This window comes from Malaclemys terrapin, chromosome 2 (assembly GCF_027887155.1).
Source record: "Malaclemys terrapin pileata isolate rMalTer1 chromosome 2, rMalTer1.hap1, whole genome shotgun sequence".
Lineage (NCBI taxonomy): Eukaryota > Metazoa > Chordata > Testudines > Emydidae > Malaclemys > Malaclemys terrapin.
This window is the reverse complement of record NC_071506.1, coordinates 4018301-4030523: the sequence shown is the minus strand read 5'-3', so window position 1 is coordinate 4030523 and position 12223 is coordinate 4018301. Positions and strand designations below refer to the sequence as shown.

The following is a 12223-nucleotide window of genomic DNA, read 5'->3' as shown; positions in this document are numbered from 1 at the left end:
GTGAGGTTCAGGACAGCCTGAACTGTTACAGAGCTAAAAGGAAGTTAGGGATGATCAGTAGCTTGCTGGATCAGGCCATTTCTTAGGGAGTGCTCAAGGATACTCCATGGCAGATGGGCCTATCACCAGGGAGCTAAAGTACCTAGATAAGAAGACCCATCAGATTTTCCCTGCCTTTGGTTTTTCAGTGGAGAGAGCCTCAAGTGCCAGCAGAAGTTACCAGACTGAGAGCTGCTGAAAAGTGAGTCAGCACCACAGAGTTCACCCCCCCCTCCCCCATCTTTGGGCTGCTGGCATACAGGACAGAGCTCCCTGATTGTGAGGGGAGCAGCAGGCAAACAGACTGATGCTCACAGTGGGGGTGTAGGGGGACAGGAGGATTCTTTGGAGGACCCCCCTATAAGCGTTCCTGGGACCACCTGCATCCACAGCTGAGCTCCTCAGCCATGAGGGAAGCACAGGCTAGTAGTGGGGGGAAGGAGCTTTGGGAGGCTCACCTATCATCCCCCCAGGACCTTGCTCACAGCTGTCATGGGGGGGGTGGGGAAGGATTCTTCTGAGCAATAGAGTCCCTGCCACCACTCGTTATCATCCCCCTCCCCCACAGGGTACCGGCACCACAGCAGGGCTCCCTGGCTATGGGGGGAGCATATGATAAGCAGGATGGTGGACAAGGGCCGGCATCGGGGGAAGCACAGAGACACAGAATCCCTCCCCCCCACCACCAGAAGCACCTGCCCACGGCAGGGCTCACCCCCTGTAAGAGAAGCGGGGACGGCTCATGGGGAGGAAAGGATCCTTGGGGGCACAGAGGAATCCAGATGAGGTCCCTGCCCCCACCTCCCTTCAACCCCCCGGGGGAGGTCCCTGCCCCCCACCTCCCGCCGGCCCCCAGCACCCCCGGGGGGTCCCTGCCCCCCCCACCTCCCGCCGGCCCCCAGCACCCCCGGGGGGTCCCTGCCCCCCCCACCTCCCGCCGGCCCCCAGCACCCCCGGGGGGGGTCCCTGCCCCCCCCACCTCCCGCCGGCCCCCAGCACCCCCGGGGGGGTCCCTGCCCCCCCCACCTCCCGCCGGCCCCCAGCACCCCCGGGGGGGTCCCTGCCCCCCCACCTCCCGCCGGCCCCCAGCACCCCCGGGGGGTCCCTGCCCATGAGGGGAGCACGGGGCTGCTCACGGTGGGGGCGGGGGAGCTGCCGGGGAACCCGCCTCAGCCCCATGGCCCATCCCCCTCCCGCGCGGTGCAGGGCCGGGCGCCGCCTCCCCCTGCCCTCAGCTCCCTGCCCGGCCCGGCGGGGGCTCCAGGCCTCTCCCCCCGCCCGCCCCCGCGGGGGCTCCGGACTCACGCGGCGGGCGCGCAGCTCTACTCGGCCTCACTCAGCAGAAAGGAAGCCGCGCTGGCCGCGCGGGGGATTCTGGGTCGCGGCGCCGACCAACCGTGGCTAGAGAGAAGGGGGAGCCGGCTCGCGGCGGCGCTGTGGGGGCCACGCAGAGCGGGCGCGGGAGTGGAACAGTCCGGGTGAGGAGTGGGTCTTTACTGTGAGGGGAATGGCCCGTTCTGTGGAAGTACATCCCCGGCTGCGGCGGGGAATGGAAAAGGCCGAGGGATGGGACACCCCCTCTTGCGACAATGGAACATTCCGGCGAGGGTGCCGGCTACAGGAATTACAGCCGACCACGGGTGGAAGAGTCCAATGGGAGGGGGGAGGACAGGACGTTCCACTTCGGGGGGGGGGAGAAAAGCAGAGACGGCGCATGCGCTGTGGCCGCCGGCCCGCCCTATCGGCTCTCAGGGGCCAGAGAGGAGACAAAAGACCTTGGCTCCCCGCCCCCACCCCCGGTTATAACGCGCCCCCCCCCCCCCCCGCGGGCCCCTCCGTCTCCCCGGGACTGTGCAGGGCCGGGCGGGTTTATGGCGGCCAGCGGCCGCGGCGCCGGGCCCCGCCATGGATCCGGCCGGGGCGCGCGCTGAGCGGCCGCACGCAGCCCCCCGCATGGCGCTGCTGCCCCCGGCCGCCGGGGACCCCCCGCCGCTGGGCCTGCGGGAGCCGCCGAGGCGGAGACGCTCCCCGGACGGGACGGGCTCCAGGCGGCCCCGGGCGCGACCGAGCAGCAGCAGCAGGGCCTCGCCGGGGCTGGAGGAGCCGGGCCGCCGGGAGCCTGCGGTGGAGCCGGGCGGACGGAGCCCGCTGGAGCTGGAGGAGCCGGGCAGCAGGGAGCCGTCCCCGCTGTGCCTGGAGCTGGGCGAGCCCGGGGCGGCGGCGCGGTGCCGGCGGGGCGGGGGGCCCCCCGGGCGGGGCCCCGGGGGGCTGTCGGTGAAGATGGCCTTCCGCCGCGCCTACTCCATCAAGGACAAGCTGCAGGCCATCGAGCGGGTGAAGAAGGGCGAGCGGCAGGCCTCGGTGTGCCGGGACTTCGGGGTGCCCGGCGGCACGCTGCGCGGCTGGCTCAAGGACGAGCACAAGCTGCGCTGGTTCCTGGACCAGCTGGGCGGCGAGGTGGGCACCCAGCGCAAGAAGATGCGCCTGGCCAACGAGGAGGAGATCGACCGGGCCGTCTACACCTGGTTCCTCACCCTGCGACAGCACGGCGTGCCGCTCTCCGGGCCCATCATCCAAGCCCAGGCCGAGGCCTTCGCCCGCCAGATCTACGGGCCCGAGTGCACCTTCAAGGCCAGCCACGGCTGGTTCTGGCGCTGGCAGAAACGGCACGGCATCTCCAGCCAGCGCATCTACGGCGAAGGCGGTGGAGGCGGAGGGGGGGACCCCGCCGCTCCGGGGACCCCGCCGCTCAAGGCTGAGCTGGAGCCCGGGGCCCCCTCTTCCGCCTTCCCGGACCCTTCGCTGCTCCTGCCCCCGCCGCCGCCTCCTCCAGCCGCCGCGGCTCCTTCAGACGGGGGAGGCTACGGGGACGAGCAGATCTACAACGCCAATGTAACCGGACTCTACTGGAAGCTGCTGCCGGGCCAGGCTGGGGAGCTGCGGGCCCATTCCCCCTGCCTGCAGGCTCCCCCCCGTCGGAGGCTGGTGGTGAAGGAGTGCGTCACCGTGCTGCTGGCGGCCAACCTGACTGGCTCGCACAAGCTGAAACCGCTGGTGGTCGGGGGGCTCCCAGACCCACCCAGTCTCCGGCACCACAACCAGGACAAGTTCCCAGCCTGCTACCGCTACAGCCCCGAGGCCCGGCTCGGACCTGCCCTTCTCCGGGCCTGGTTTTTTGAAGACTTTGTGCCAGGAGTCAAGCGTTATCTGCGTCGCAGCTGCCTCCAGCAGAAGGCGGTGCTGCTTCTCAGCAGCCCCCCGCCACCCTCCGGTGCTGGCCCAGAGGAGCCACCCCAGCTGCAGACCCCAGATGGCTCCATCCGAGCCCTCTTCCTCTCCAAGGCTGCGGCAGGGGGCAGCTCGGCGGGAGGGGGAGGCCGTATCCCAGCCCCGCTGGAGCAAGGCGTGGTGTCCGCCTTCAAGCAGCTCTACAAGCGGGAGCTGCTGCGATTGGCCGTGTCCTGTGTGGCCAGTGGGGGAGGCGGCCCGGCTGGGGGGCCCAGCCCAGCTGGTGGTGGGAGTGGCCCCCTGGACTTCGTGCGCTCTTTCCTGCTCAAGGACATGCTATACCTGGCTGGCCTCTCCTGGGACCTCATCCCTGCTGGCTCCATCGAGAAGTGCTGGCTGCTGGGGCTGCGTGCTGCTTTTGAGCCCCAGCCTGGGGAAGAGGAACAGGGGGAACCGCTGGGTGGAGACAGCAAGGTCTTCAGCGATCTCACCCACCTGGCTGCCCTGGCCTATAAACGCCTAGCACCTGAGGAGGTGGCCAACTGGCTGCACCTGGACGATGCGGCGCCAGGCATGGAGGGGGAGGATGGGGAAGGGGATGGTGGGGATGAAGGACCTGGAGGCTGTGGCGGGGATGAGGATGAGGAGGCAGCAGGGGTGGATGCAGGTGGTGGGGGGGGCAGTGGAGTGGAGGACGGAGGGGATCCCCCACTGCCCACGGCCCGGGAAGCCATCAGGGGCTTGGAGACAGCACTACGCTGGCTGGAGAGCCAGGACCCCCGGCAGGTGGGACCACTCAAGTTGGTGCAGCTCCGCTCCCTCATTAGTATGGCCCAGCGGCTGCACCAAGGGGGTAGCTCAGACTCATAGGGGGTGCGAGGGGGACTGGAGCTGGTCAGCCACCTACTGCTGCACCTTTGGGGGTGTAGCCCCACCAAACTCCCATGGGATGGATGGGGACTAACCCCACTCTGCAATGGGGGACCCAACCCCCCCACCCATCATTGCTAGGGAGTGGGATCTAATACCTCGTGGGGCTCAGATGTCCCTCCCCCTGGGGCTACCCCCTGTCACTGAGGGGTAAGCCTACTTCCTGGGGTTAATAAGGGGGGATAACCCCCCATAAAATGTCATCACTTGAGGGGTATTCCTCACTCTAAACATTATTGGGAGGTGCTATTCCCTACTTATGGAATATAGGGGGATAATTCCCAGCAACATCACTGGAGGGCTAATCCTTACCCCTGACATCCGCAGATCCGCCCTCCCCCCCCCCCCCAACCTATGGGGCAGAGGTTGGGGCCCAATCTCTGTATCCAGTGTCGCTGCAAGGAAGGGGCTTACCCCCATTCTCCTGGGATTGAGGGGAAACTAACCAATGGCCCTGAGAAGGGCTGAGGCGGGGGACTGGACCTCTGTGGGACAGAGAAGGCACGCTGCCCCCTAGCTTGACTGAGAAGGAGGGGATTGTCCCTCACACGAGTGGGACTGATGAAGATGGCGGAGCTGTGAGATGGTCGGCAGTAAGAATCCTGCTGTGAGGGGAAGGGGACATGCATGGCTCCACACCACCAAGAGAGGCTCTTCCTCCTCGAGTTGTAAAGAGGGAAAACAGATGCTGGGCAAGGAACGAAGCTAAACGGATCGCTTGGCTGCAGTCTCGCACGCCAAGTTCTGTGGAGGTGAATCCAGGTGGCGGCAGCAGCCTCACGGTCTAGACCCAAATCATCAATGGACTGTAGCTGCTACCAGGATGTAAACTGGCAGCCACGTGCTTGGGTATCTTTTTGTAAGAACTAACGTTAAACTCTGGAGGGGGCTGGTCATTCATACCCTTCCCATTTGCTAACTGGTTGCTTGTTAAACTAGGGTGGGTTTAAAACGGGGGTGGGTTTTACATGCACTGGATTAGAACCGGTACACTCTGGGCTGGGGGTGCTCTTAATACGCTACAGGCCACCCCGAGAGCTGGTGAGCTAATGTAACCTCCATGGCTACTTTATGTGCCCGAGGGTTGCTATAGCTCGTAAACCATGGATACGTCAGACTTTTTAAAAATTCAAATACCATTTTTTGCAATCTTCTTATAGCAAAACAGTTAAGCCTGGTGGCTAGGAAGAGAATGAAATTCCCTTCAGCGGTGGGACATTCTGCAGGCAGAAGATTCTTGGTTTTGCCTCTATGGAGGCTGTTATAGCGAGGCAGCTTGTAACATGTCCTGCAGCTGGAGTGAAGCAGGAATTGGAGGGGCCCACAACAATTATATTAAAAAATAGAGACGTGAGATTCCAATTGGAATCTTTTTTTTTTTTTTTTTTTTTTTTTTTTTTGGCCTGGTTTTAAAAAAACTACTTTTAGTCTGGCTATTTAGCAAAAAATAAAAAATAGTTAGTTGAACAGTCCTGCATTGTGGCAGGTGGGGATGGATACTTAGCCATGTTTCCATCTCATAACTTCAGAGTCTATGAAGATCTAATCAATTTCTGTTCCACTGGGGGGGGGTTGGTAAATCGTCCCCTTAGCAGGATGTATAGTGAAGCAAAATAGATTTTAATGTTACTTGTCGTCTTCAAATGATGTGGCAATTAAGTTTTTGATTTACCCCTTGAAATTGCATTAACTGTACATGATTCTCCTAAATTTGTTTCAATAGGCAAAGTCATCCCGTTACCTGTTTAAAAAACAAAACAAAACACTGGCTGCTCTGAAAAAGAATCTCTTGAATTGTAGTTCAACTCTTGCTTCTGAGCCCATGAACTAATACTGAGACTTGTTTACAAAATAAAATCTCATAGCTTGAGACCAAGAAGAGTGAATAAATTGATACCATTGCCTTATAGACCTGGTTTTCTCCATTTGGATAATCAGCTCTGAATAGTATCCTTTAAAACTGGAATTCCAGCTTCTGCTTTGGAGTACCTTTATTAGGGACAGGTGAAGACTGCCTGCTAGCATATGAAAGACAGTTAATTTAGGAAACAATAGAGAGACAAAAACTAGCACGAAACTGACAGCAGAGTTCATGTTACAAGGAAACTGTCTTTTCAAAAATATAAAGGTAAATTCCACTACAGTAATGTTAAACACTTAGATTACTGGAGCCATATGCACTTTTAAAAAAGATCTGTCTTTATTTTTGCTGTTCAATTTGCACTGTCTTCAGAGCCAGCATATGAAAATAGTCCAATCAATTTCAGTTTTCTCCCTGTCACATACAAGGATATGGCAGTGTTTGAGTTGTGTATACTATGGGAAAGTTTTAAGTTACATAATTACACTGATTTACTTTGATTATTTAAAAATAATTTCTATTACATTTTGTAATTTTTTTTTAACAAAACTTAAATTTTCGCCCTAAGCTACCTGTATCACTTGAAAATAGGTCAGCAATTTGTATATTGCTGAAAGATCTCCTTTAGTCAAACACTAGTCTTTGGCTCAATACAGAGGTAATGTGGTGAAATTATATGGCCTCTCTTATACAGGAGATCAGACTAGGTGATCTAATAGTCCCTTTTTGGCCTAAAATGTCTGTGAATCTCTGTGAAGATTTAAAATGTCACTCTTTGAAGGAGAGTTGGAATTCTGAGAGACAGTGATTTCTCGTGTGGAGCTTCATATGTCACTTAGGGATGGGGGAAAGATCCCACTTAAGCCTAAAAATTATGAACCAACTACAGCTTCTGGTTCCAAAGGACTAGACTGTTAGGAAGATGGAAGGAGGTGAAGGACTTCAGTCAAGCTGTTGACCCTGTGGCAGGCCAGCTAATCTCTGCAGTTACTAATAAATAAAGTTAATAAATTTCCTTTATTTTTGAAATTAGCATGGCTGGCAAGTGAAAAGTGACTACACAAACGTCCTTGATGGGATCCCTGTTTGTCTTTCAGTGACTCCAGATAAAATGTACGGTACCCAATTGTCAAGTAAAAAGATGTATTTTATAAGTACTGGTGCAATAGACTCTCCTCTCAGGATCTGAAAGTCAAGCAGGGTTCTTACTTTGCATCATCACAAGGAATAAAGATTCCAGAGCTGGAATTTATTTGGCAAGTCTGTTGATGATGCATGTGACAGAGTAGATGCCAGCTCTCATGAGCTGCTTTATATGTATATGGCTAAGAGGTGTAGGAACGTTTATCGGAAAAGGGATCTGTTAAAGGATAAGCCATTAACTACAAAAATCAGGAGTAAACACGGCAAAAAAGTAAGTAGTACCTGGTTCAAAAAATAATGTAATTAGAACAGATTTCCTTAAATCAGTAAGGATTTAACTTCAGTTTTTATAAACATTTTGCTAAAAGCTCATTTTAAAAGTACTCCCCCTCAGTCTGATCAGTGTCATTAAGGGAACCAGGAAAAGATTATTAGGAAAATACAGTGAATGCTTGGGACTCGGGTGGACTGTTTGAAGGAACAAAACTGATTTCCTTTGTTTCCACTACTGCAAAGGGAAAGGCCCCACCCTAAAATTCTTAGTTGGTGTGAGCAAAGTGTAGCTCAGAGCTTGGCAAGATGGAATATTACATGCTGGGACATGTAGTGTCTGGGTTGAGCCTCATAAAAACGACAGTGGCTGTAAAATGTTCTTTTTGTGTAACTTAGGTTCATCCCTCAGCCTTCCAGCAAGCTTTCAGTGTTAGTCCCGGTTGGGCAAAGTTTGGATAGCACTGGGACATACCTGTATGGAAACTAGGGGTGGCTAAAGCAGCAAGCCGAAAGGTGAAACAACCATCAGAGAAGCAGCGAAATCCACTGGAGGAGAGGATTCAAGAAGTTAGGAGTAATCAACGGTGCCATGGCTTTCAGAGGCTTAGGATGGTGAGGATGGAGTAAAAGTGTTGTGATTTTGGTCTGGACGAGAGCTCTGTCTCACTGGTGTGTAGAGGGTGGAACCCAGTTGGAAAGTCAAGGATCAAATTGGAAGGTGATGTCAGATCTTACTCAAGAAATCTGGAAGATCCTATGTGAGAAGGGCAGGAGAGAGTCAAAAGTAGCAAAATGAGCTGAGGCTACAGGTGTGATGGAGGAGAAATGAAAAAGCTGGCAGAATTAAAGGAAGAGAGTAAATTTGTAGTGGAGGAAATCCGCATAATCATGTGACTTACCCCCGAGATGATTAATACCACCTGAACAAGAGTGGAGACAATGGGTGTATTGTGTTTTTTAGCTGCCAGGTGGCTCAGAGGAGACCTGAGAAGATGCTATCCCTGCCCCAGAGATCTGACAATCTAAATATTTGCTGACATGAATGAAGGTGACAAAGAGGTGATGAAGTAAGGGAGGTACAAGCTATACCATCACACTGATAAGCCATGTATGTATGTTCACAATTAGGGAGTATAGAAAAATAATTGGAGCTCATTTTAGCATGTTGGTGAAGTTATGTAATTTCTAGATAGGCAACAATCTGGAAACTTTCTACTGTTTTTAAGAAACATAAATAAATAATGGTAAACTTCAGGCCTTGTATGTTTCATCTGGGAACCTACTTGTTTTGAAATCCTTGGTGGTGAGGCTTCTCTTTGAGTGGCCAGTTGTGCTTTGCAGTACTAGCTGCTGTAAAAGACTCCCCTGCAGCCCCGCTCCCACCCAACCCCCTGAAAGAACACCTAGTATGGCTGATTGTAGCAATCTCATTCTGACATGTATCTTTTCTGCCATTCCCAACAGAGTCTATTAGTTACTGCTTCCAATCCTGGTCTTTGGGAATTAATAAAGCCATCAGTCAAGTGAAAGGTGTTTTTTCAAAAATTTTGTTATACTGAGAGAGAGCTGGTGAGCTGCACAGAAACAACACTTCATAAATCCATGATGCCCTCCTTGTCCTCTCTCTCACCCACTCACATACACAAATATCCTGGCATATTTCAGTGTGTCACCTTTTGGGAATCGCTGCTTGGCGTCGAAGTGTCTGCGCTTCTGTGTTGATGCTTCAGACTGTCCAAGGAGCTACTGCCCCTGAAACGGGCGTTAGGGTCTGTATCTCCCAGGCGCGCTTTTGTCTCCCAGCATGAAAAAAAATCCTTGTATTGTGCATGGGGGAGAGAGGGTGAGAAGAGGAAAAAGGGATGGTATTCTCCCCACGTTACTTCCACAATTCCAGAGTACTTGGCTGTTTCTGTTAGGATGATCAGCAGCAAAATAGTTCATGGTACAGATTCAGTCACTGGAGGGGACGAGTGAATGTTCACACTTGTTGTTTTAATATCCTGTTGATGTGCCACATAACCTTGCAGCTGCGTGCATCCATTTTTTTTAACTTGTGCTGCTTCTCCACTCTTTTAAATGTGGTTGCCATCTCAACACTGGCACAATGAGTCATAGATTCCAAAGTCAGAAGGGACCATGGTGATCATCTAGCCTGACCTCCTGTACGTCACAGGCCAGGGAACTCCCACAGAATAATTTCTAGAGCAGAGCTTTTAGAAAAACATCCATAGCGGTGCGTTGTTGCGATCTCAGAGCTACTTTTTCAGGCTGTCGGTATTGCAGACTTGGTGTGACGGTGCTGTGTTGGGTCCCAGTCAAAGTTATTGTTGCAGTATAAGGGCTGTGTTGTAACGCTGACATCTCAAAATTTTGCCACCGAGTGCTTTGGATATTGGCAGTCTTTGGAGGAGTCACTTAGTGGCAAACAGAACAGGAGTACTTGTGGCACCTTAGAGATTAACAAAGGTGCTACAAGTACTCCTGTTCTTTTTGCGGATACAGACTAACACGGCTGCTACTCTGAAACCTGTCATTAGTGGCAAACAGATTTAGTTCTAATATGTTTATTACCCACTGGGAGGTTCATCCAGTGTGACTAGGGGCTGCTGCCTCAGCCAGCTACTTGATGGTACAGAATAATTCTCAGAGGCTGAAACGTAAGGGAGGTGTGTTGCAATTTCAGTTATGAGAACCTTGGAGCTCTTGGTATGGGTCTATCGTGAAGGTCTTTTGAAACACAGTTTAACTCCGTCCCAAAGAATAACCTCTCCCTTCCCCTGACATGGAATGGGAAGGCCTCTCGTTTATGTCATGTATTTCACCCTGTGAAGCACCAAAGTTCAGAATTACATAGCTAGGAATATTCTGCCTAGGAAGAGACTGGATTGTCAGAAACCAAATGGGATCTGGAGGAATGGGGAGTGGTCCGGTCTGGGACTGGGAGTCGGGACACGAGGGTTCTAATCCTATAACTGTGGCTAGGGGAGGGGGGGGGGGGATATAGTAGAGTTAGGGGATGGGGACACTGGAATCTTAGGTTCTGCACCAAACTCTGGTAGGGAGTGTAGGCTAGTGCAGGGCAGGGGTCCAAACTGCATTCGTGCTTTAGGAGGCAGTGTTGTCTGATCTAATGATTAGAGCAAGGGAATGGCACACAGACAATCTCTCTGCTTCCCAGTAGGAAAACATGTCCGTGTTGTTTGCTGGGGAGACCCTGGAAGATGCACCTCATTTTCAGGAAAGTCTTGGGGGTGCAGCAGCCGTGTCAGCTCATTTCTGTGCGCCCCAGTACCTCCCAAACAATGCCCTAAGCTTGCTTCGAAACAGCCACTGAACTGTTGTATCTGGTTTGTACGCTGACAGTGGCTCCTTCAGCTAAGAGACCAAAGCCTTACGACAAGTAGATGCTATTGAGTATAATACCTGCGTGTTGTACCAATGATATTTAGCATGCAGAAAGAGCTTTTCATATTCAAATTGTTTTACAAACCATAACTAATGTAATCAGTGCAACTCTCAGAGAAGGAATGGAGCCTAATTGAGGTTTGTGAAATACTCTGAGATCCTCTGGTTCAAAGCGGGTCCTCCCCTAGATGTGTACACAGTTCCCCTGGAGCAGAGGGTGCATGGATCCAGTTGCCCTTCCCATAACAAAACTTGGGGATAAGCGAATGCCCCTTGAGGGCACGAACGGCTCTTGTCTGCTCCAAGCCCATTGTCATGGGAGGAAGCTGGCTGAGGTCGCTGTGCTTTGGATTAGGCCAGTAGCAATGGGCAGGGATGTTGCTGGTGTTTCCATGGAGTCTGTAGCCCCCGGAGGAATCTTGGCCCTCAGAGGGAGAACAGCAGCTTTGTGGGGGATAAATGAAGCATTCTGGTTCTGCTGCCGAGGATTACGCTCTGCTTGGGGGAGATGGAAAAGGCCAGTTAGCTCAAGCCCATCCCCCTGGCAAGATTTGGTCCCCAGGCAGAGCATATCCTATCCTTGATCTGGGTTGAATGTCATATATCAGAGGGCCTAGGGAGATGAATTTCTCTGGCATCAGCTTCCTCCCTTTGCTAGCACCACACTGTCCCTCCCCCAACCCTCCCACTCCCTGCAAGGCTGTATTTTAATGCTGATGGGCCACCACCTGCTCTCCTGTCAGTTGCAGCAGCTTGGCCCCCTCTCCTTCCTGGCAGTGCTGGCCCCTGAGGCTGGGGGGGCGTGTGTGTGTGTGCACAGGCATTGTACCTTCCCTCTTGGGGCACAGCAAGAGGCTGACAGGAGCAGTAGGGTTCAGGTGCTGCTGGATGAAGTGGCAGGGGGCCTGCTGGGTCAGCCAGGTGAGACTGGCTGATGGGGAGGGTGGGTTCATGTGTTGGACTGGAACATTAGGTAGGCTGGAGAGGCTGTCATAAGGGAAAGCTGAAAATCCATCTCAGCTGACCAGCTTCACCACGTCTTGTGAGTCAAGGCCACCCACGAGAAGAACCTATGGGCCATCTTCTTTAGGGTTGGCCCGGCCCCTTTTCTTTCTTCCTATGCAGTTCAATGCCACTTTCACAGCCAGGGGACTTGCTGCACTGCCAGAAACACAGATTTGGGAGGCACTAATGAGGAACCCACAAGATTCAGCAAGTGACTGCCCTTCTCTGCCTCAGTTTCCCTATTGTAAAATGGGGATGACGCTAAGCTACTTCAGCAAGGATGTGGGTGAAGCAGAAACTGTGGGTGTGAGCAGGAAACTCAACCAGGTAGAGTTC

General features: G+C 53.7%; 2 protein-coding genes across 2 annotated transcripts in view; one reads left to right on the top strand and one right to left on the bottom strand.

The window, feature by feature from the left end:
• Positions 1 to 1447, bottom strand: part of EEF1D (eukaryotic translation elongation factor 1 delta) — a 35495-nt gene extending 34048 nt beyond the window's left edge. Inside the window, exon 1 of the mRNA XM_054017475.1 lies at positions 1345 to 1447. The gene's annotated coding sequence lies outside the window, so the exon portion shown is untranslated. The remainder of the gene's footprint in view (positions 1 to 1344) is intronic.
• Positions 1448 to 1876: 429 nt separating this feature from the next.
• On the top strand, positions 1877 to 8728 carry TIGD5 (tigger transposable element derived 5). Its single transcript, XM_054017476.1, has one exon. The coding sequence runs from the start codon at positions 1945 to 1947 to the stop codon at positions 4135 to 4137; it is 2193 nt and encodes a 730-aa protein (XP_053873451.1). The 5' UTR covers positions 1877 to 1944; the 3' UTR covers positions 4138 to 8728.
• Positions 8729 to 12223: the final 3495 nt, after the last annotated feature.

Excerpts from the sequence above, each read along its gene's own strand:
- TIGD5 (XM_054017476.1), top strand. The coding sequence starts at position 1,945 with ATGGATCCGGCCGGGGCGCGCGCTGAGCGGCCGCACGCAGCCCCCCGC.